General features: G+C 39.1%; 2 protein-coding genes across 3 annotated transcripts; one reads left to right on the top strand and one right to left on the bottom strand.

The window, feature by feature from the left end:
- Nucleotides 1–148: 148 nt before the first annotated feature.
- armc6 (armadillo repeat containing 6) lies at nucleotides 149–5,676 on the bottom strand. 2 transcript variants are annotated; one of them, XM_044367254.1, is made up of 8 exons: nucleotides 5,563–5,676; nucleotides 5,237–5,378; nucleotides 3,316–3,401; nucleotides 2,649–3,219; nucleotides 2,377–2,519; nucleotides 2,141–2,272; nucleotides 1,857–1,994; nucleotides 149–1,749 (listed from the first exon to the last, which is right to left on the bottom strand). In XM_044367254.1, exons 2-8 carry the CDS (start codon nucleotides 5,355–5,357, stop codon nucleotides 1,537–1,539), a joined length of 1,404 nt encoding a protein of 467 aa, XP_044223189.1. In that variant the 5' UTR covers nucleotides 5,358–5,378; nucleotides 5,563–5,676; the 3' UTR covers nucleotides 149–1,536. The 2 variants fall into 2 exon arrangements, with proteins under 2 accessions (XP_044223189.1, XP_044223190.1); XM_044367255.1 differs by lacking the exon at nucleotides 5,563–5,676 and having other exon boundaries at nucleotides 5,237–5,555.
- Nucleotides 5,677–10,519: 4,843 nt separating this feature from the next.
- mau2 (MAU2 sister chromatid cohesion factor) lies at nucleotides 10,520–18,711 on the top strand. The gene is made up of 19 exons (XM_044369282.1): nucleotides 10,520–10,919; nucleotides 11,035–11,052; nucleotides 11,223–11,288; nucleotides 11,769–11,864; nucleotides 11,949–12,043; nucleotides 12,150–12,177; nucleotides 12,275–12,430; nucleotides 13,328–13,474; nucleotides 13,592–13,682; nucleotides 13,770–13,873; nucleotides 14,006–14,083; nucleotides 14,486–14,551; nucleotides 14,811–14,894; nucleotides 15,009–15,058; nucleotides 15,140–15,217; nucleotides 15,326–15,437; nucleotides 15,537–15,627; nucleotides 16,698–16,825; nucleotides 16,934–18,711. The coding sequence occupies exons 1-19, from the start codon at nucleotides 10,686–10,688 to the stop codon at nucleotides 17,006–17,008; spliced, it is 1,797 nt and encodes a 598-aa protein (XP_044225217.1). The 5' UTR covers nucleotides 10,520–10,685; the 3' UTR covers nucleotides 17,009–18,711.
- Nucleotides 18,712–24,590: the final 5,879 nt, after the last annotated feature.

Here is a 24,590-nt window from a genome sequence, read left to right as displayed (position 1 = left end):
ACTTGGCAACAACTTGGGTGTACTATCCTTTCTTCTGAGGTTTTTCCTGTCCATTAAGTACACTGAAAGCTTAATTTCCTTATGAGTTCAGCATCAGTCTCCGCAAATAAACACATTAACACACATAAAACACACCCACACAAAAAGATAAATGTGAAGCACCAAAACTGGGTTTTATCATAATCATGCAGAATATATGTTGTCAATGGTCGTTCTTTATTTTCAGAGATTGAAGTTTAACATTGTAATGTTAAATATCAACTAAAAAACAATATTAAACCTAAAAAAAACCGTCCCACTCCAAAGTCCACATTCTGGCTTTACCTAGGCCTACCATTTGTCTCACATGGTTCTCATCTGCAGATGGAGTCTGCTCACACTTACTTACAATGTCTTGGATGAAATGGTACTTGAGTTGGTGATTATTTGTCCAAGTACAGTTTCAAAGGTCAATTAACTTTCATGCTTAGCTTTAAAGCCAACATGGATGTGAAGGGTTAAATTGCTATGAATGAAATGAAACAGCTGCCTGGCTCACATGTCAACATATCAATTTCCATGACAACTGAGCCAACTACATCCATTGATGAAGACTCTGCCATACAGCTGAAAATGCCAGATAAAGCTAGTAAGTGAACCTTGACTTGGGACTGTTTTAATATTCATGAAGAAGAAATGTTAAGTGCCAGTAAAAAATAAGGCATTCAATACATGTTAAAATTTGGCTCTGCCAACATGGGAATGGAGTCTGCACAAAACAGCGCAGTTAAACTATTTGCATAGCAGCAAATACACTTATATTTACCCATGGCACAAAACACACAAATGTACATTTAACATCTCATCAGCATAAATTTGTTACAGATGAAATATTAACAGCAAATAAAATATGTAAAACAGGACTGTTGTGACCTTTTTAGACTTCAAAAACCAAAGTTGAAAAGGATATATTCAACCTGGAAAAATGTTGTGTGGGACTGATGGCTTGGTGCAGTGCACAAGTCAAGCTAAACAATTTTCTCAATCAATGGAACAACTACTTTTATGATTGATCAGTCGCTTAAGTCATTTTCCAGACAAAAATGCACTTCAAGGTACCAGCTTCTCAAATGTTAGGATTTACTACTTTTCTCTGTTTTGCATCAAAGTAATTTGAACATTATTGGATTTTGGAATGTCAGTCAGACAAAGCTAGTTTTTGGAAGATGTCCTCTTAGCCTTTGGCAAGTTGTGACGGGCCTTTTCACAATTTTATAGACCAAATTAGAAGAAAATGATCAACAGACTAATTGCAAATGAAAATAATCATTAGTTGCAGCTCTCCTCAAAATCCTCCTCTGCAACAACTTAACTCTACAAGTATGTCTAAGATATGTGCAGCTCAACACGTGTGCATCTGTTTCAACTACTGGCTATACGTACGAACATCACAAATATTTATGCTCGGATTAAGAATGTGACATCTTGCCTGGCAAATGCATTTCAGGCAAACTCATGGTAGAGATGTTAAGTTTTCAGAGCTGCTCTCCTCCACCCTCAGTTGGTGAGGCTGCCATGTTTGCCGGTCCACAGCTCTCGTAGTTCCACCTTGCATCCCAGATCTCTGAGGGCTGCTTTACCCACATCACCACAGTCTTGATGGGTCTGTAGTGCCTGTGCTATCAGGGCCTCCGCTCCCATCTCCAGGATTGGTTGGCTCAAGTTACGCAAACGTGAAACCAGATTTCTCAACAGCATACATGCCTGTTTCTATTTATAAAGAAGGAAAACAAAGACAATAGACAGTTAGTAGACTTTCATGAGGTCTGTTTTTTCAAGTAAGCCTATTAATTATTGATGATCAACAGAAATATTACCTGCACATTGGCCACATTAGCATGTGCCTTCATAGCCTGCACAGCAGCCATGGTTCCTCCGTCCTCCATGATGACTTTGCAGTTGTTGGGTTTACGTAAAGCAAGCACAGAGAGGCATGCACAGCCCTGCTCACACACCTACAGCACAACATGAACATTATCTTATTAGGATATTTGCTGAATTTATTTTGCATTCAAATTAATTTTATTCAAAACATCTGTAATAGATGCTTGATCAAACTCTTTGACAGACGCTAAGCATGTAGGTATGACATTTAACTTACAGCAGAGTTGCTCATGTGTTTGTTCATGGCCATGACAATGAGCTGAACTCCACCTGCACTGACAACAGCGTCTTTCACATCATCATTTCCTGCCACAGCTCGTATAGCGCTCAGGATCTGCCGAACTAACTCCTGCAAGGGGAAAACCAGCTCAATGAGAATGAACATGGAATTTGAAACTTGAATAATTTTATTCACAATCCCTTGTTTTGTTTTGCTTTGTTTTTGTACTCTACCGGTGACTCATAGTTGTCTGCAAGCAGCGTCATCATCAGTTTCAATCCTCCCAGATCACAGATGTCTTGACAGAACTCGTTTCTTACAGCCAGACGGGACAAAGTTGCACACAGCTCACTCAGAACAGTATTATCAGTGTGAGCTGTGGAGGAGAAACACAAGAAATAAAGAAATTACATTAATGAAATGCAAATTGCATAATTAAAAACATCTGATTTAAAAAAAACATGGTAGCTGAACCTCAAATAAAGCAGTGATCAGCTGGTTTTACCTTTCGCAGCCTCAATTAAGACCTTCAGTCCATTGTGTTCTAAAACAATAATCTTGGCGTGTTCATGAGCGTGCCCAAACGTAACTCGGACATCATCGTCAAAGGTCATGACCCTAAGCGCTGCAGAGGCCTCCTTAACCAGCGCAGCACATCCGCTGTGCTGTGTAACAGCACCGGTTAGCAGAGGCAGGACGCCACCTTTCACCAAATCCTGCCTGTTCTGTTCGTGTTTCAAACAGCAGTGACGTACTGCGCAGATAGCTACACACGTCACAGAGGAATCTGCCCGGTACTTCTTCAGGACGTCTAAAAGGAACTTCTGGCCCCCTGCATCTAACAGGTCTGGCTGTCCATCTGTCAGTGCAGCCAGGGCAGACACGGCAGCCAACACAGCTTCCCGTTCCTCCACACTCTTTTTGCAGTACGATAGGATTATGGGATAGGCATCTTTTTGAGCAGCCAGGTACCTCTGAGCAAATCCAAGTGAACATTGCTCAGTGAAGCATTTTATATCTGCTGTGACCTCTGTAACACCAGCAGAGTCTTTTCCAATCCGTAGGGCCTCCAACGCCTGCAGGTTGAAAAACACATGAACCAAGACGAGGTAACTGTAGAGTGAGAACACACACTTTTGCAGTTAACATTCCTCTTTCAACTAAAGACTCACCTGTAAGACCTCATGCGTTTGCTCTTCTTGTTTATCATCGGATGACACAGCTGGTACAGCTTTGACAATACAACTGAGGTCAACACCTGCATCCACAAATCAGATTAGAGTTAATACTCTGACACACATCAAATTATCAAGTACAAAACAGAGAAGGACCTGAATCAACTTACAGCATACAGCTAGCATGCAGAGGCTGGCCACACCTGTCTGGCAGCCGCACAGGTGTGTATGTGTGTGTGTTCCCTTCAACAAAGCAGCACTAAACTGCACACTTTGAGGGAGGTGTCATACTGCAGCCTAACTTTGTGTGTGGGATACTGGACCCTTATAACAGAAGCCACCAGTTTATTAAGAGGTGAAGGAGGTGGAAATTATTGTATAACCTCCCCATAAAGGTACAGAGGTGTTTATATTTGTCTGAAAGGCCACTGAGTTCATTTTAATGTATCCTAGTGTTCATCAGACAGCCCTTGAACATTTCAGTAGTCTGTATGAATGCTTTAACATTTTGGAATCATCATAAGATGCAAAATGTATCATCAGGTTAGGCATCATACATTTTTCTTTCCACATATTTCCTCACCATTATGCCATTATGCACACCGATCGTCAGACCTTCTGGTTTGAGTGAGATGCCGGCCCATGCATTATAGATGCATTTGGATCCATTATAGATACATTTGGACATGTTGTCGTGACTTTTGAGGCCGTTCTTCTTTCCATTTACATAAATTAGGGATTTTAGTGACCAGAGCATCTGCAGTTAGGGCTAATGTTCAGTCAATATTGGATTTTTTTAGGCTGATACTGATAACAATTTTTGAGTTAAAAAAAAAAAACAACCCAATAATTATATATAATTAGTTCTACTTTATTTAACATGAGCACTATTACATAAGGTTTTCTAAATGATTGTGGCCAAGATATGTAGAGAGCGGGACACTTTATAGTTGAAAAATAAGCTCTCTGCAAATTATGCTATTTCTTGTTAGTTATTGGCCGACATAAGTGCCGATATTGTTACATATATATATATATATATATATATACATATATATATATATGTATGTATGTGTGTATATATATATATATATATATATATATATATATATATATATATATATATATATATATATATATATATACATATGTGGGTGACAAATTAAAGGAAAAACTGGTATGCTTGACCCCTACAGTGAGGGGATCTGATAGCTCTGTTATGCTTTGGGGGGCATTTTGCTGGCATGGTCCACTTGTCCGCTTATAGGGAAGAGTCACTGCAAATCAATACAAAGTTGTTCTTTATCCTATGATGAAACATTTCTATCCTGATGTAAGTGGTCTCTTTCAGGATGACAGTGACCTCATCTATAGGGCATGAAGGGTCACTGAATGGTTTGATGAGTATGAAAATGATGTGAATCATATGCTATGGCCTTCGCAGTCACCAGATCTCAACCCAGTGGAACACCTATGGGAAATTTTGGACTGATGTGTTAGACAGCACTCTCCATCACTATCATCAAAACACCAAATGAGGAAATATCTTTTTGAAGAATAATGTTCATCCCTCCTGTAGGGTTTAGAGACTGTAGAATCAATGCCAAGGTGCATTGAAGCTGTTCTGGCGCCACTTTGTGGCCCAACACCTTACTAAGACACTTCATGTTGTTTTTTCCTTTAATTTGTCATCCGTCTATATACCCGTATATATACATATATATGGTATATTATTGGCTCTAATATGGCCATCAACAATTGTACCTCTTTCCAAGTGCAAAGTGTACACATGCACTTCTTCATACTTCATAACTAGCTTAGTTTCTCCCCAATAACTTTAATATTTAAGCTCGCCATGAGCACCGTACATCACTGAACTACCAGAGAGGTGTTCTTGCAGACGAGAGTGTCCTGTTACCTTGAGACTCAAACTGCTCCACGGCTTCCCTCAAAGCTTCATCAGGATCCATCTCAAACTCCTCCATGTTCTCCCGGACAGCAGCATCAAAGGTTTCTTGTGTGATCCTCCGCCTCGCCATTTTTCCACGTTATTGTCCACTCTGTAATGCAGTGAGATAACGGCGTTGTCAAAAGATGATTCAGATCAATGGCGTTGATTGGCAGCGTCTGATAGCTGATAGATGATGTTGGTGACTATGGTTGTTGACATTTACGATGCTGCTGTAATGTAGGATTTTCTCACTTCAGAAATGATATCGTCGTAAAATATAAAAGTCACATCACCTGCTAATACCACCGCCCAGTTACAGAGAGCCTGCTCCACTGTTATGACTGAACCAACCACCGCTGTCGATTTACGCACTTTGCGTAGTCGGCTGTGTTCTCTTCTGGTTGCTACTAGCAACGAGCGCGGGCCGTGAATTGTGCGGATCCGTTTACGTGAATAGCAAAGTCCGCAAGAGCGTCCCTCGCATATATTTGCTCGGGTGAGACACACTGCGGTGATTATAGTTCCACACACTGAAAATGTGAGCTCAGGATAGTGTTTAGCTCCATTATTTTTATCACCAAGGTCATTATTTGTGAATAAATGTACAAATGGAGTAGCTAATATTTGTTTGTTTTTTTGTTTGTTTGTTTTTCTCAACTCCACTGACAACAGTCAAACTCAAAAAAACAGTAACATATAAACAAGTATGAAGAACAAAAAGAGGAAACAAAGTGCCAGGAAATTCAATTATGACATAAAAATATAAAATAAAATAAAAACGTTCAGTAAAGGGGGTTGTGCAAGAAGCTTTTTACATTTAATAAAGGCAAACTAATACATAGGAGGAGGAATAAATAAATAAATAAAGGGGTATAGATTAATAATCACGTAATATTAGTCAATAATTTCATTCCAATTATTGTTTGAGTCTTTGTTGCTTTTTTATTTTGCAGCTTGACTGGAGAATTGTAATATCAATTATAACAAAGGTAAAATTTGTTTTTCTATTGGTTCATTTCATTTTATGTGTATGGAATTTGCCAAAAAATATAATCAGTTGACTTAAAAAGCTAAAATTCTTGTCCATTGAGTTATTTTAAAATAAATTAATATAGATATAAATATAAATAATATAAATAAAATAAAATAAAATATCACTACCATAAAGCATGGACCATTTTTCCTGTTTTTTCTAGATCAAAAGTTTTGCATATCAAGTGTTATGTCATTTATATGGGGCAGACATATACATGCGCTTTTGAATGAAAGTTTTATTTTGGCAACTTTCCTTTCAAAACAAATGAAGCCTTTTAGTGATTCATAATATTCCTGTGATAAAACTCCCATGTCTAGTGGATGAATGCCATAAAATGCATATTTTCACAGTGGGTATATGTAAATATTTTATTGTTGTTACTGTTATGTCACTATTATAACCTGATTTGCACCAGAATTTATGTTATGTTTGTCACACTATTATTCAGGCAGTCTTATTTTAATGACAACTACTTGGTGCTAGTACTCAGATTCATGCAAATGACTGAAGTATAAAATATAAACTTCTCTTCATTAGAAACTATCTATGTGGCAATGATCTGCTCTGTGCTTGATTATGGTGGTGTGATATATGGTTCAGCCTCAAAAACTGTTGAAAAAGCTTAAGATAAAAGCTCTGACACAGTGTGGTAGAGAGGTGAAGTTAACCCCTTTCACAGCCCTGCAGGTTCTGGCAGGAGAGATGCCACTAGATATTAGAAGAAAGCAGTTGGGCTAACCTCAAAGGGCATAAAGAGCAACACCCCACAAAGGTGGTAATACAGGAGTGGTGGGAACCAGGCAGAGGACCAAGCTTCTGGTGGGCTGGCAAAATATATGCAGAGAAAATGGGGGTTAATAAATCAAGTTGAGCCCAACAGTAGTTATTCCAGAGATTGAGCCATGGACACAACAACACCGCAGACAGAGAAAGGGAATGTGGACCTGTTAGCAGCATTTTCAGTCCATGTAAGAGAGCACTGCTCCGAATAAGTATATACAGATGGGTCAAAAGATCGAGAACATCAGACAACAGCTTTTTCAGTTCCACACAGGAAAGTTGTTGGAATAAAACAAACTCAAATTATCTTGGAGTCTACTCAGTGAAGATGCTGGAAGTACTTTTGGCTCTGCAGTGGGTAGAGCAGAATAAACCAGGAAACACTGCTCTAATTATGTTTCACTTCTCAAGAGCCTGAGCTCCATCAACTCCAGCTGCCAAGATATTCTGTTCAAAGAATAACAAGCTCATTCCAGACTCATTCGACAAGGTATGCCCATTGGGTTAATGTGGGTTCTGGCACATGTAGGTCTGAGGGCGAATGAGGAGGTGGACAGATTAGCAAAACAATCTTTACATAGAGACACCATACATTTACAAGTCCCATTAATCAAATTCAGAGGTCAAGGTAACAGTTTGGAGTAAACCAATAGAAGAGTGGCAAGGAAAGTGGAACACTGAAATAAGGGGTCGGTTTCTATACAGCTTAAACCACAAAGTCAATTCAACAGTAAGAAATATAGGTAGGTCAAGGAAAGAAGAGGTAATGTGCAACAGAACAAGGCAGGTCATTCCAACTTAAACAGCACGTTCAGTATAATAGGAAGGCATCCAACCGGTTTATATGAGCACTGTCAGGCTGAGGAGTCTTACACATGCAATGATAGATTATTACTAAGTACGATCAAGAAAGACAAAATATGAAGGAAGAACTTGAGAAACTGGAGTTCAGAAGCTCAGCATTAAAACTTAAATGAACCTGCCAAGTGGCTTGAGCAATAGAGATTTCTTTGAGTTTATTAGACAGACAAAATTAGTGGGTAGGATTTAATGTCTAGATGGTAACCCCAGACCCGTGAAATATCTGGTAAGAGTGATCATTTTAACCCAAATCATGATCTTTCACTTACCCGAACCAAATGGTTTTGTGCCTAAACCTAACCAGACCTTAACCACAGCGTTGTCACATCATAAAACATAATTATTTTGTACAATGTGCACAATGATGACACAGCACTCACAAATCTTGCAATAGTTTCACATATCTAGGGCAACCATCTAGACCCAACTGATTTAAAGGTCCAGAGTGTAGAATTTAGTGGCATCTAGCGGAATACAGAAATGGAATATAATATTTATAAGTATGTTTTTATTAGTGTTTAATCACCTGAAAATAAGAATTGTTTTCTTTTCGTTACCTTTAGAATGAGCCCTTTCTATCTACATAGGGAGCGAGTCCTCTTCGACAGAACCCGCCATATTTCCATAGTAGCCAAGAACAGACAAACCAAACACTGGCTTTTGAGAGGGCGTTTCACGTTTTTAGTGAGTTTGTGGCCATTGTAGGTTCTCCTACACACTTGAAAGGAGAAGGCATGGATGTATTGTAAGAGCTGGATAGGGCACCACCACTCAGCCTTGCTGCCAACCAGTGTTAATTGGTGGCATTGCACTGAAAAATCCCCCTTGCAGCCCAAAAAGCATTTTTCCCATGGACCACCGTTGTAAAAGAGATGTTTGTTAAACTTTTGACAGGACACCTCGAGCTGCAAACAAGGACAATTATGACTTTCCATTATGACTTTTTGATTCTTAGAGGTTTTATATTTGTCAAACTTTCCGCGTGCGAAGAAAAGCAATTTTAAAATCTGTGACATCATCAAAATGCGCCATGGATGTATAAAGAGTGGGTACTGGATACGGAGGCAGGGCCCCATTCATTCCTATGAAAGTTGTTCAGTGGCGAAAACATACTGCGCACACTCTATGGGCCCAATGCGCCCATGGAGCATGCTCACTAGAGACTTCCGCTGGCCAAGATGGATAACTTCCAGTTTATCCCTCTGGCTAACTTGAATGGGGATAAAATGATTCAATCGTGCAGCTCTTCTAGACTTTTGAAATGTGACCAGACCGAATGGATCAAATAGTGAAACAAGTAATTTTGGCGGGAGTATTGACACTCAAAAAAACATATCCGCTGATTTACAGACATTTCTTTCAAAATGTAAGTCTATGGGAAAAAGTCTTTTTGGGCCCAGTAGCGTCACGTTACGTTGTAATTACATGATTTGGCCGCTATATCAAATTGGCTTCAAAGCCCAGCACTATCCCTGTATCCAGTTCTCTTTATACATCCATGGTATGTGCCAACCAAACAATTTTCGGTTCAGTATATCCAGCTCTTATAATACATCCATGGGAGAGGGTGAGGGAAGGGCTATTCTATGGTGGCCCTGAAGTGCACATCACAACGACAAATGACAAAACACAACAGCAAATCAAAAAACACAACAACAAATAACAAAACACAACTGCAAAAGCAGACAACACAATAACATTAACTTCTACCGGAAAAGGTAGATACCTGCTATTGACAAAGCTTGTTGCTGATTGGATGCTCTCCTATTGACAAGGATCATCGCTGATTGGACGGACGCACTGTCTGTCTTTTTAACAGGAAGGAGGCGCTGTCTGCCTTCATTTGGGGTCCGTGAAGTCTCCACCCAAAGCTGTGTTCAACTTGATTCATAACAGGATAAACAATCAATGTATTACTTTGTTTCTCTGTTTTTTGTGTGAAGTAAAAAAAAACAAAAAAAAAAACGAAAATCCAAATGCTTTCATATATATATATATATATATATATATATATATATATATATAGATAGATAGATAGATAGATAGATAGATAGATAAATAGATATAGATATAGATAGATAGATAGATAGATAGATAGATAGATAGATAGATAGATAAATAGGTAGATAGATAGGATGGTGACTCCTTCCTGTTAAAACAGTGCGTCCGTCCAATCAGCGATGATCTTTGTCAATAGGAAAGCGTCCAATCAGCAACAAGTTTGTCGATAGCAGGTACCTACCTTTTCTGGTAGAAGTTCATGTTGTTGTGGTTTTTGCTTTTGCGGTTGTGTTGACTGCTTTTGCAGTTATATTTTCTGCTTTTGCTGTTGTGTTTTGTTATTTGTTGTTGTGTTCTGTGATCTGTTGTTGTGCTTTCTCTTTTGTTGTCGTGTTTTATTTGTTGTTGTGTTTTTTGATTTGCTGTTGTGTTTTGTCATTTGTTGTTGTGTTTTCCTATTTGTCATTGTGATGTACACTTCAGGGCCACCGTACTATTCAGATAGTTGTAATCTGTAACCTCACCGCTAGATGCCAATAATCTTACACACTGGTCCTTTAATCTCAGGTCCACACCCCGAAGCAGGAGGTGGCGGTAATGCACCTAACACGCTGGTTGCCAACCGCCGTAAAAACCAAAAAGTAGTAGGTAAAATTTTGAGAGAGGCCAGCGGTGGCGGCGGGAGTCAGGGGGTAGATTCATATCTTTTTGTTGTTATTCTGTCTCCGGGCGGCTGGAATGGCCGCGAGCACAGACGCCCCGGAGCCCTGGTACCTGGCCCTACTGGGCTTTGCAGAACATTTCCGCACGTCGAGTCCGCCGAAGATCCGTCTGTGCGTCCACTGTCTGCAGGCAGTGTTTCAGTTCAAGCCGCCTCCGAGGGTCGAGGCCCGGACTCACCTCCAGCTGGGCTCGGTGCTGTACCGCCACACAAAGAACAGCGAGCTGGCCCAGACTCACCTGGAGAAAGCGGTGAGTTACACACTGGAAACACGTCCAGCGGTGTGTGATACCTTTTTCATTCACTGCACCATCACTTCACTGCTGTTGCTGACATTAATATAGTGTTTTCTTTTTGTTTCCACAGTGGTTCATATCTCAGCAAGTATCCTTTTTCTGAATATGAGCTTAAATGCAAATTAATACAAGGTGTGTGACCTCAGCATCATTGCATCTCCCTCATAATCATATACACTTGTCCTAGGAAGATGCTCAGGAGTTATTTTGGCACTAAGCTCGCAGATTATGGGGCAGTTCCTCAATTATTTACTTCAGATTTCTCAATTTGAAGATGTGAAGTTTGAAGCAGCAAGTATCCTGTCAGAGTTTTATTGTCAACAGGTAGGTGAGTCCATCTGTTGCAAATCAATCTGCAACTGTTTTGACAATTTATTAATTGTCTAATTCATTGATCAAACACAAAAAGCTCACCATTCTCATGTTCTAACTTCTCAGATGTGAGGGTTTGCTGCTTTTCTCTGTTTTATATTCAAAGATATTGAATATAAAAGTTTTGGAGTGTCGCTGTGACACCACCATGGATTTTCATCACTATTTGTTAGAATAATTGATCATGAAAGCCATACTCTGCAAAGTTAGTTGCCGCCCGACTTGCATCCAGTCATCCTAATGTGATGTGAAAAGTTCACAAAGATTCATGTTTCAGTGTGAAACTGCGTTTTGTTGTTTTATCATGTAGAAATATTAATTAGGCTTTAACTTAAACACAAGAGTAAAATAATTTCCTGTACTTTCTGTAGCGGATGCTGCTGGTTGTTCTTCTCTGTCTTAGTTGAACTCATCTGTTGGCATCTTTTTAAGAACTTGGTGGACTCGGCAAAGCCAGTGCTGCGTAAGGCCATCCAGATCTCTCAGCAAACTCCCTACTGGCACTGCAGACTGCTTTTTCAACTGGCAGTAAGAAAATAACATCTATCACCAACGTACTCATCTTATTGGCAGCATGTTTCAGTCATGTACAGGATGCTCTCTCTCTCTCAGCAACTACATGCACTGGAGAAGGATTTGGTATCCGCCTGTGACCTGCTAGGAGTCGGAGCAGAGTACGCAAGAGTCATGGGCTCAGAGTACACAAGGTAAACAGGAGCAGATTTATGTTTGAGAACACAGGATTCCACATTGATCTCTGTTCTAATGCTCATTTTCTCACATTAAGTTTGGTGTTCTTTTCTTTTCCTGCAGAGCTCTGTTCTTATTAAGTAAAGGAATGGTGAGTTTAAATCATACTGCAAATTAAAGTCACACTACATGCTGTTAGCGTCAAGATGCAACTCTGTAAACTGCATGTGTCTTTGTGGGGTTTGCAGCTGCTGCTGATGGAGAGGAAGCTGAGCGAAGTGCACCCTCTGCTGACGCTGTGCGGGACTATTGTAGAGAACTGGCAGGGAAACCCCATTCAGAAGGAGTCCCTCCGAGTTTTCTTCCTGGTGCTGCAGGTTACACACTACCTGGATGCTGGACAGGTACAGATGTATCCATTCAGTTTGTCTCATTGTGGTTTTTGAATATGATGCAAATGAAAGGCTCAGATACAATATGAAATGGTTTATCTTCCCAATCTTAAAAGCCCATGTCTAATACAGGATGGTTCTTTGCATTTTTCACACAAACATTTGAAATTTAAAGGAAAACTTATTCAGTGAATTATATTTACACATAACCCTAAACTAGTAACCGTAAAAGCTGTCATTGTTGATTAAATTAATGAATCGTGTCTAGTGTCTTTGCAACCTCACTCTGTATGTAGGAGAGGCTTCTCTTGGTGATGGTAATTAACAGTTAATAGAATTATCTAATAGATTGATTCATGTTTATTGTGTAAAATTAAAAGCATTCTTGATCATATACAGAGTTGCAACGATTAGTCAATTAATATATTATTCAATTCATAAATAAGTTGATAAACAGAAAATTAATTGGCAACTATTTTGATTATCCAATAATTGTTTTAGTCTTTCAAATTGTAATACTTACTTCCTAGGCTGTGCACGCAGACACAAACACACACACACTTGAAGGGAAATTACACCTTTGGCCAAAAATGCCAAAAAAATTGCTGTTTACATCACCTCAAATGTGAGTATTTGATGCTTTTCTGTCATACATGATTGTAAACTGAATAACTTACTTAATTTGAACTGTTTTATCAGACAAAACAAGATACTGAAGACGTCACTATGGTCTCTAAGAAATCAAAACCAGCATTTTCGCTATTTTCTGACATTTTATAGATAAAAAGACTTATTGAGAAAATAATCAGCAGATTAACCGATCATGAAAATAATAATTAGCTGCTTCTCTGATGGGATGTGATGCTTAAAGTGACAAAGTCAGACTGTTGATCTACATGTTGGTTTTAGGTAAAGAGCGTGAAGCCGTGTCTCAAGCAGCTTCAGCAGTGTATCCAGACCATCTCCACTCTCCACGACGATGAGATCCTTCCCACTAATCCAGCTGCTCTCTTCCACTGGCTGCCCAAGGAGCATATGTGTGTGCTTGTGTACCTGGTGAGATTCTGTCACACACGCAGGTGGTTTTTACTCTTGTGCAATTCAACATTTTTTAAATAATATTTCTGTGTCTGTGCCGCAAAGCAACTGAAACATGATATGTTTTGTTAAAAGGTGACGGTGATGCACTCGATGCAGGCGGGCTACTTGGAGAAGGCGCAGAAGTACACGGACAAAGCTCTCATGCAGCTGGAGAAGCTGAAGAGTAAGTTTGTTGGAATATTCGCTGCTTATTTCCTCCTCAGTGACAGAAATGTTGAATTAACTCTGATCCGTCTGTTTGTGTTCAAAGTGCTGGACAACAGTCCCATCCTGTCCACGTTCCAAGTCATCCTACTGGAGCACATCATCATGTGTCGGCTGGTCACCGGACACAAAGCCACAGCGTTACAAGAGGTGAGTCACAGACTGTATGTCGCCAGACAGGAGTGGATGATGAATAAAAGGACTGATTCTCGAACACAAGTCTGCTTTGTAACTTTCTGGTTTCCGCTTAAGATGGTGATAATTCCTGTTTGTGTGTGTTAGATTTCTCAGGTTTGCCAGCTTTGCCAGCAGTCTCCCAGGTTGTTTACAAATCATGCTGCTCAGCTTCACACACTACTCGTAAGTCTACAAGCAAAGAAAACACTGTTACTAAAAGGGAAACAAAGGCATGCTGATGATTATAGAAATGGAACATGATACATCTGTAAGAATGACAATGTTCAGGAATGACTGTTGGACTTAAGTTCATTGAAACCAATATGTTGTTGTTGTTGTTTGTAGCCTTTATCAAAGCTCAGCCATTGCCTTTCAACTGGTGTCCCATGCAGTGTGTTGACTATAATAATGGACTTTGTATCCTACTAACACATGTTGTAGGACCTTTCCCTTTTTTCTTGTTTATGTTTTGCCTCAGTTGCAGAGTAAAATAGCTGCAGAATTGCTCACTGTTACTATTTACTAGATGCATCTGTCCCAGATAATATAAACCATTCACATCTGTTTCCTCTTTTTCTGTGTCAGGGCCTCTACTGTATTTCTGTGAACTGCATGGATAATGCAGAGGCTCAGTTCACTGCTGCTCTACAGGTGAATTTCATAATGTCACATCTACAATTTAGTGTGTTGTTGTTTTTTTTTAGTAGGTAGATCAGTTAAAGTTCCCTGGGGTTGGGTTTATCCAGATCTTTTAAAGTTAGTAGATTTATTGTCATTAACCAGCCAACAAGTCTGTAAATGTTTATGAAAACGGTGATCATGCCACCAGTTTCCCGAAAAGCTTGCAGTATAACTGACGAAATGATGCTTTGATGATTTTAATGTTGTCGCTGTTTCTTCCCTCTGTCAGATGACAACACACCAGGAGCTGTGGACGTTCATTGTGACCAACCTGGCCAGCGTCTACATCCGGGAAGGCAACAGACATCAAGAGGTGAGAGAGCTGCTTCTCTGTCCAGCATAAAAATGGATGCAAATGTGTGTTACTGGTTTTTTTTGTTTGTTTTTTTTTTTAATTTTGAATCTAACTTACCTCTTGAATCAACAGCTGTACAGCCTTCTAGAGAGGATTAACCCCGATCACAACTTTCCTGTCAGGTGACTATAGATGCAACATCATATCATGTTTGTTCATATTTTGTTCAGGTCCTTAAAATAATATAATTTTGACCTCTTCAGCTCTCATTGTCTACGAGCCGCAGCTTTTTACATCAGGGGACTCCTGTCTTTTTTCCAGGGACGTTACAATGAGGCAAAGTAAGAACATCTTCTGTTTCATTTCAGTATGTACAAAGCTACATTCAGTCTTAATGTTTTGTCCTTATATTTAAAGCAAGTAAGCTTAACGTAAATTTGCATCAACAGAAGATTTCTAAGGGAGACTCTAAAGATGTCAAATGCTGAGGATCTAAACAGGCTGACTGCCTGCTCACTAGTCCTACTGGGTCATATCTTCTTTGTCCTGGGGAATCACAGGGTGAGTCTACATATATCCGACCATCTCATGCATTAAAACCACATGCAGTAATGTCTTAGGATGATCATGAGTACATTTCTGGTTCCATATTTTCTCCAGGAAAGTAACAATATGGTGGTTCCTGCCATGCAGCTGGCCAGCAAGATCCCAGATATGTCTGTGCAGCTCTGGTCCTCTGCACTGCTCAAAGGTACGGCCAAGCTTACCTCACACTGAAGTCAATATTAGGTTTAATGGTAATGTTTTGATACAGGAAATATTTTCCCAAAATGTATTCAAACGAGAATGTCTAAAACCTTGATTCTCCTGCAAGCTAAAATGTCTATGACAATTAAAATTAGATGATACTTTATTGATCCTCAGCAGGCTGATAATCAGACTGAATTTCATTCTTAATCACTAAACGAATCTGAGATGTAGGTGGCAATTCAAAGGCTAGGAAGGTAAGTTTACAATTTGTCCTGAGGGGGGTGCAAGAGGAAAGCTGATGGTGTGTCCAAAATGGAAAGACTTCATCCTCAGAGCACATACTGTACAGTAGATTTGCTCAGTACATTTCAATGCAATCTGCCCATTAGATCATCATATTTCTGGTGTGCAAGTGGACATATTGCCCTCATGGTGGCACCAGAGGAAGGGCTAGAGGGTCACTTAAAAGCCAAGACTGGATTAGAAGTGGACAAGGCTTAGGGACAAAGGAACAAAGTGGTTGAAGAAACAAACCATCACACTGAGACAACATGATATACAGTACTGAGCAAAAGTTTATTCTGTAGCATGACAATGACCCCAAACATATAACCAGAGTCATAAGGAACCATATTCAGTGATAAGATGAACGAGGAGTCCTGCAACAGATGATATGGCTCCCAGAGAGATGATATTGAGATCAGGGCTCATCATCATGGAGTCAGTCTGGGGTTACATGAAGAGACAGAAACAACTGAGACATCCTGAAAGTTCTCCAAGATGCATGGAACAACCTACCTGCCAAATACCTTGAAAAACTGTGTGCATGTGTACCGAGGAGAACTGGTGCTGTTTTAAAGACAGTGTGGTCACACCAGATATTGATTCAGTAGAGATTTTTCTCTCTACTGACATTTGTATGACGTTAATTGATAAATAAAACAATTTATTGCATTATTTTTGTAGCATCCTCACTTTACCTTTAGTGCCTTAACTTTTGCAAAGTACTGTATGTCTTGAGTGTATTGATGAGTGTGGTCATCACTACTCACAAAGATCTTTTCCCAGCAGATCTGAACAAGGCTTGTGGAAACACTATGGACGCCCACGAGGCAGCCCAGATGCATCAGAACTTCTCCCAGCAGCTCCTGCAGGACCACATCGCGGCCTGCAGCCTCCCTGAGCACAATCTCATCAGTGTAAGCACAGCATCAATTAGTCAATATATTGTCAGTCCACCTAGAAACAGCAAATCAATCCACTCTGCTCGGATTTTGAAAGAAATTGTGTAATGTGCTGTGTTCCAGTGGACCGATGGCCTTCCCCCTGTGCAGTTTCAGCCTCAGAACGGACCTACAACCAGCCTGGCCAGCCTGCTCTGAGAGCAAGTCCCCAGCCTGACATGGGAAAGGAGAGGAGAGGAGCAATGGCTGGAAAATGGCATAAAAAGACTAGAAAAAAAGGAAGAAATGGTTGGTGAAAGGGTAAGAGGAAGGAGAGGCAGACAATGAAAAGATAAACTGCAATATGTCATTTGGTAGGCTTCTATTTGATGCATCCTTTCACTTGTTTGGGGCATCATGACTGGATCTGAAGTTTTTTAGAAAGCATTAAGTGCCACATTTGTACCACACTGACAATTTGGTTGAGTGGTTGTAATAATTTATTTTACCTGCTGGAGAACGAATGAAAGGTTAAATTCAGCTGGTTTGTCTCATTTAGCTCATCTCTTACGATCATCATGGAGGCGTTTTTATTTGGGATGAAGTAAAATGGGAAATTTGAGAGCACATTTAGCTTTTATAATCCATCCACTGGCTAAACAAACACAGCCAAATGGGACTCACTCTATTGTTGTGCATGAACTCATTATCTGTCTTTTTCAAAGCATTCATTGACCAGTTCTGACACGCAGTATTAGTTAGCGTACATTTAGATATACACTATATATCTGAAATGATCTTAATGTAGTGTAGTGGTATGTTTGATATGTGCTTGGTGGTTGAGTGAACAGCTGCATATGTAGTTTATTCACTCAAGGATTCGTGTTGGTTTATTTTCTTGAGTGGAGATTGAAGACGATTTCAAAACTATACAGTGGACTCACAAGACCTTGGAACCAGCTGAACATTTTATACACAGTAAATGCAGCCACTGGCTTGCTTTACATCCAATAGTATTTATTAATGTATGAAAAGTGTACTTACATGTTTTGAGATGGATCAAAAAGGTATTTGGATCATTTCTGACACTGATATTGAGTCGACTCGCTGCCTGACTGTACTTCCCTTTAGAGTTGTACCACCTCACTCCCACTGTGGTGTCCATGTGTATGTTGTGCACATTTTGCCTGGAGTCAAGAAACCAGTAATATTTCTACTGAATAAGATTGACTGTTAAATCTTTGCACATATGTTGTTTCATGATGAAACTCACATTTTTATCTTTTCCATGTAAACATTTTGGAGTAATTGTTTTTTTTTTATCACTCTGGTTTTTCTCATATTTTGTTTTACTTATTTCTTCCAGATGATGGCGACATAAATCTGTATTTGAATAACTTAATTATTTAATTTTTTTTTTTTTTATATATACCCAATACATTACCATATACTGTCAGTTTAGTTACACTAATGTGTTTTTAGTTGGGAACATTTTAGTTTGGTTTATTTATTAGCACAAAGGAAGTGATAAAACCAGACATAGCTGGGATTGTGCAGGAGAGGTAAGAAACCCCAAAGGGCTTATAATAAACCTCCCCCTAGGATTTACAGTTTATCCTCATACTATGGATATTTGTTTCCTTAACATAATGAGATTACTTTTTTTTCAAAGTAATTACTGCAATAAAATCGACAGTATGGATGCCGTTTGTTTTATCATTGTAACGCTGCTGAACACATTTATGAGTTTTTATAAATAAAAAGAATTACTTGATCATTCTTATGAAATAATCTTTCAAATTTGTCTCACCATCATCATGTGAAGAGAGGAGCTAGACAATGAATGTAGAGAAGTGTGATGCTCTCTGTTCTTTACTGCTTAATGTCACTAATGTGTGAAATAAAACAGTAGTTATAACTGATGGTTTGTGCAGCATAAATGACAGTATATGAGAATTGTACTAAGACACGCATACAAAAAGAGCAAATCTATAATTTAAGTTGTGTAATACATCACACAAAACATGTCTGCATTAATATTTGTCAAAGGTTTATCATAGTAATAAAGTAATGTGGTGCAAACTTTTCAAATCAGCCTGCACTTACACAATGTAAGTGGTTGCCGAGAGCAAAAGGAAAATTATTCAACTTTATAACATGTATTTAAAAATCATCAGTTAAACCCACTGGAATTGTCCTTTAAGGCCAAACACAATAGTTTTATATCAAAATCCAATTTGAAAGAGAGCAATTTTCAAACCACAAGAGCAGAGGTTTTGATTATGGCCTGCTCTCTTTTAAAGGTCCAAGGGTTAAATTTTTAGTCTGTGGCCAATTAATCATTTGCAGGTAATTAACATCCATGAGTTGACTCAAAACGAAACTCTTGGATGTGTTGATGTGCTTTGTACATGGAGGCGTCTGTGCTTGGTCAGAGATAGTTTCCTCAAGAAACAGACAGCACTGTGTTTGTTATAATATTAGACAATGCAGAGTGAACTGTGTGGTTTTGCTGTTCAATAACACCAACAGAGTCTTAAAGGTTATTAGTAACTGGAATTCATAATCAACACAATACAAATAAACGTGTCACTGCAAATACTCTCAAACTGCCGTGTAGGTGTGGAGGTCATTGCTGTTCATATCAGCTACAAGGGAACTGACCTCTGAGGAAATAGTCGAAGAAATGACAAAACTTGGTGTCCAATGCAGGAACCAGAAAGACCAGTGGGGAGGATAAGGATCAGGTCACCTGTTCAGAAAAAGGTCATCAAAAGGTCTTATTATTATATGTGCTCACACACAGCTGCCTGAGAGATTGTTCATACCATGTCTTATAAAAAATGGAGGTTGAAATCATGTCATTTGATTGAATGAGATGCAATGTTTAGAGAGAAGCAACTGTTGAGTGGAAATATCTCTGGAGGGGATGCGATTTATGTCACAACATATTCAAACCTCAATATCTGACATGGACAACCAGATGTTTGCTGTTTGAACAAAGAACAACCAACCAGGATAAAGAAAATAATGTCACAGATCATTCAGGATGATACAGTTTCCCATTTGTGACATAATATTTAATATTTCGCAGCACTTATATTAAAAATCTGCTTCAATCTTCTCTGGAGAGATGAACCAGGGGGGACTGTGGTGATCCTGCAGGGCTGACTGAGAGTTTTGTTCCTCAGCGAGACATGACATCCATTACAAGTGTACCATTTTTATTACACTGATTACATGTAACTTCAGTGTAATCTGATTACAAAATGGCAACTATAATACATTATGCTTGATGTACAAATAGCATTTACACATATTTTAAGACGGAGGATTTGAGAAGTATTTAGAAGTTAGTCTTAAATGACAAAGCTCTAGAGGTTTTTATAGCATCCAGGTATTAAAATAAACGTTGTTAATTGGATAATGTCTGGACTTTGTGGAGGCAAAGTGGTTTAAACCTTAAAGTACTGACAAAGGACTACTAGTTTGCTTAGAACAGGTAACCATTGATTTAGTATTAAATACATTTGGTTTACATTGAAAAATGTTGGATTGAGATGTATTTTCTTTTGGTTTTTAAGCAGTCAAGAATGGAAAATAGACTGCAAACCATAACTGTCTTCAAGTATTAAAAATTCGTTTGAAATTAGGCCACAAAGATAATGAACATGCGCACTTTTAGTCGAGATACTGAAAGGACGCTTGAAAAATCTACATCATGAAAGCATCATTTAAAATTTAAAAAATGCTTCAATCAAAGCAAACTCACGGCTGAATATTGACTGAAATTCTCAATTGCTTTGATTCACATTCAGAAAACAAATTATTGTGAGATCTGAGACACAGTCGCGTTTATTTTCCAGTATGAACATCCATGACATGCAGCTCATTAACCGACAGCTCATCTCGTTTTTCCATGTAAATGATCGTATTTTTGCTTTTCTCCTTTCTTCCTTCGTGCTGGAGCATCAGAGGAAACTATGTTCAACAGGGGGAGAGAATCTGTGAGAAGTGAAAACTTTTGGGACGCTTTTAGGTGTCTTGGACGCAGCAGAGCGGAGCCGTTTCCTGCCAAATAGTGAGCCCGTCTAATCGTGACTGCAGCAGCTACTTCCTGCATTGTTACAGTACTTAATGAGGATTAAGTTGACGCTGTCATGTTGTAACGGGCGGCCATTAGGCCTGCTGCACACGCAGAGAGGGAGAGAGGAGACAGAGAGAGAGAGAGAGGCTGGAGTCTGACCTTACCTCAGTTTAATTATCAGAGCTGATCCTTTTACCTGCTTACACTCACTGTCCTCTAGATACATACAATATATATTCAACCTTAAGTCACTTCCCAATTCTGCCAACATATCAGTTCATTAAAAACACAATATTTATTTCATTTAAAAACATTCTATGTCTCTCACATTTCATGATTTTCATGATCTACAGGTTTAGATCCATTGATCGTTAGAAACAAAGAGAAAACAACACACAGTTCTTAAATAGATGATGTAGACAGAGTTACACCTGACAATATAATATCATTCATTACAAGGCAGGGCAAATTTATTTATATAGCACATTTCATACCCTGAGGCAACCCAAAGTGCTTCACAGAGTACAAAGGCAAAAGCACAAAAACAAATGATAAATACAATAAAAGCAAACAAGCAAAAGTACACAGAATAAAAATATACAAACAAATACATTTGACAAGAAAAACTGATCAAATTGTTGAAGCAGGCTGAATTATAAGACAATAATAAAAAAAAAGAGCAAGTTGGTTTGTAATCAGTTATGCACGTATATAAAATTATAGATCAGACCACATAAAATACAGAGCATCACACAATTCAGTTAAAAGCAACAGTAAATAGGTTGGTCTTTAGTTTGAATTTTAAAGGAGTAGCATTGTCTCAAATCTGAGCTCATCTGGCAGTTTGTTCCACATTTGAGCAGCATAGAAGCTAAAGGCCACTTCACCATGTTTAATTTTCACCCTTAAAACGACCAGTAATCCAGAACCAGCCGACCTGAGAGGTCTGCAGGGTTCGCACCGGGTCAGGAGATCTGATATGTATGTAGGACCTAAACCATTCAATGATTTATGAACAGGCAATAGTGAAGTTGGTTCTCTGAGAGATACTGGTAACATTGCAGTGATCTGAAAACTGGAGATATATGCTGAGCTTTTTTGGTCCTTGTTACAACTCCGTCAGCAGCAACAACACCAAAACATCCAGCATCAAAAAAATCACCAATTATCAATCATCAATTTGAATAAAAACTCTGATATAATCGTGAAAACTGAACATTATTACCACACACAAGTTGGTAGACATTAATGCAGGGCTGTTTTATTGTATTGTATTGGCAATTGTTCCTGTTATTTTGTCCACCTCTGTGCATTCATTAACAGACAAATTATTTAATTACTGTAGTTTGTTTGCAGGGGCGAGGCCAGAATTTTGAGGTAAGTAGTCCAAGCCCCCCCCCCTCCTCCATTCCCAAGTTAGTTAGTTATTTAACTGTTTCATCATAATTTTTGTTAATACAACATAACATTTTTTCAAGGCAGTAAAGTTGTTCTTATAGGATACATGACTATTTCTTGGCCGGGAGCAGTTTCCGGGCAACAATAACAGAGACTCCAGGAAGTTAGCTACCGTTTCCGGCCAAGAAATAGTGCAGCACATAACCCCCCCATAAAACTACATCTTGTCATTTTTACACTGGGATTTTTGGACAGGATATAAGGCTCTCATAAGTGAGCTTTAGAAGTTCTGAAAGGCAGATTTTGTTACCTTTAGAGCTAGCTGTTTGCCCAATCTCCAGTCTTTATGCTAATTTGCTGTTGACAGTAGCTTCATATTTACAGTACAGGCATGAGAGTGGACTGTATCATCTTACAAGTGTATTTCCTAAAATGTAGAAACTATTCCTCTAATAGTCCAAGTGTTGCTGGAGTTTTGATCCTTTAAGACTGCTGCTGTGCCAGTTACTAAAACACATAAATTCCCAGAGAAAATACAGAAGATGTGACCTCCCCTGTGGTTTACAGCCCAAATTGTTTGTTTGCTGTTGTAACTGATGTAACAGCTACTTTTCCCAGGGTCCACAGGAACACTTACAATATTTATAGAAAGATTCATCATTAAACTCTAGAGTACTTTTTCCATCTTCATTTAATCTTTGCTTTGGGCAGGGTGATTATGTGATGATGGCCTCTTGGTGCCGATTTGATTGCGTTTATACGAGACAATCTGTAGCCTCAGGAGATGGAGTGGTGGGATGAGAGGACGGAAACAATCAGACCTGATGACACAGCATCATCAAGAGGGAGGGTTTTTTTTGTCATTTAAAGAACGGCAGGATGAGGCTGACAAAGCACTCAAACACCCCAACCCCCACCTGTTAGAGGATAGCAGCCCCTTTGTGGACGACTACTTCTCTTACTTGGATCGCAGTATTTCAAATGCGTGTGTGTGTGTGTGTGTACATGTGTACAAGTATTTGTGGATGAGAGAGGATTAGTTCAGTTCACAGGGATGTTTGAAGGGAGTGTGTGTCGTGCACTTGCATGCATGGACCTGACTGCAACTCTAGATGACTGGTCCTTAATGCAACCCTCATCTTAATCCCTATGCAAAGTGAGAGGTAAATACTGCACATGTCGGGTTCGTGGCACAGTAGTTCACATTCTGAGTTGTGAGGGAGACGTTGAGGACCTGTAGTAATATGAATCAGGAGATATTTGAGGATGGATGCTGGGATGGGATATTTTTTGAGAGTATAAAGGATGGTTGTGGTTGATGGTTTAGAACTTTACATAGACGAATGATGTGATACTGATGTTAGTGGTGCACATTTGGATAGAGAGGCAAATGTGATGCAGGTCTCTGCTGAGAGCCTGGAGGTAAAGATGAAGCTGGAGTAAGACAAATAAGTTAGTTTGGGGGATAATATAATGCTGGAATTGGTGGACTTTGTGAGTTGAGAGAAATACGCACTTTATTGCCTAGTTATAGCCATGTGGAGTTACTGGACTTCCTAGCATAGCCGGACAAATATATTAAGAGGACCTGGGGAGAAAATTTGCTGTCTGGCCCCTTATAACCCACTACCTTACAGCTTCAGCCTCTGTTGCTTCAAAGTTTCCATCAAGTACAGTGTAGACTATATATGGCCTCAGGTTCACTGTAAGTTAGTTAATGTCGGTAATTGGAATAAACACAACTTTATTTATGAATATGTGTTTTGTGAGCACAATATAAAATAAAATAATTAGATCTTAAAACTAGATTTAGACACAGTGTCCCTCAACAAGCACTGTAGGACCCACATTAGCTGATTTTATACTTGAGTGGTGCAAGTCCCCTAACATATTTGTAATCAATCAGATTACCAAAAACCAATTGAGCTGTAGCAAATCTGGGACTTTTGGGGTCCTTGGGGGTCTGGGGCCCCTGGGTAATGGACTGGATTACCAACTTTAGCAGGTTTGCAATCTAGCCTCGCTTCCCAGCTGTCGTGCACAGTAAGCTATAGCATTATAAGTCCTGCATGACTTTGCAGCTGCTATTTGTCCACTATTTTCTTTGTGCATTGATAGTCTTCTGTATGTTGTTTCTCATTGTCACGTGTTTCATGCTTTTTTGGTAAAAACAGTCCCATGATCATCATTAGATTAGATTAGATTAGATTCAACTTTATTGTCATTGAACAAGTACAAGTACTTTATGAGATGCAGTTGGCATCTAACCAAAGTGCAATTTAGGCATAAAGTGCTGACGTACGTGGTATAAATAAC

The sequence above is a fragment of the Thunnus albacares genome, chromosome 12, assembly GCF_914725855.1.
Source record: "Thunnus albacares chromosome 12, fThuAlb1.1, whole genome shotgun sequence".
NCBI lineage: Eukaryota > Metazoa > Chordata > Actinopteri > Scombriformes > Scombridae > Thunnus > Thunnus albacares.
This window is presented reverse-complemented; position numbering and strand designations above follow the sequence as displayed.

What these genes read in the sequence shown, in the direction of transcription:
- mau2 (XM_044369282.1), top strand. Translation starts at nt 10,686, where the DNA reads ATGGCCGCGAGCACAGACGCCCCGGAGCCCTGGTACCTGGCCCTACTG. An exon ending in GACTGCTTTTTCAACTGGCA is followed by an intron (nt 11,865 to 11,948) that starts GTAAGAAAATAA and finishes TCTCTCTCTCAG; the next exon opens with CAACTACATGCACTGGAGAA. An exon ending in AGTTCACTGCTGCTCTACAG is followed by an intron (nt 14,552 to 14,810) that starts GTGAATTTCATA and finishes TCCCTCTGTCAG; the next exon opens with ATGACAACACACCAGGAGCT.
- armc6 (XM_044367254.1), bottom strand. Translation starts at nt 5,357, where the DNA reads ATGGCGAGGCGGAGGATCACACAAGAAACCTTTGATGCTGCTGTCCGG. An exon ending in CTTAATTGAGGCTGCGAAAG is followed by an intron (nt 2,520 to 2,648) that starts GTAAAACCAGCT and finishes TCTCCTCCACAG; the next exon opens with CTCACACTGATAATACTGTT. An exon ending in CAGACAACTATGAGTCACCG is followed by an intron (nt 2,273 to 2,376) that starts GTAGAGTACAAA and finishes TTCCCCTTGCAG; the next exon opens with GAGTTAGTTCGGCAGATCCT.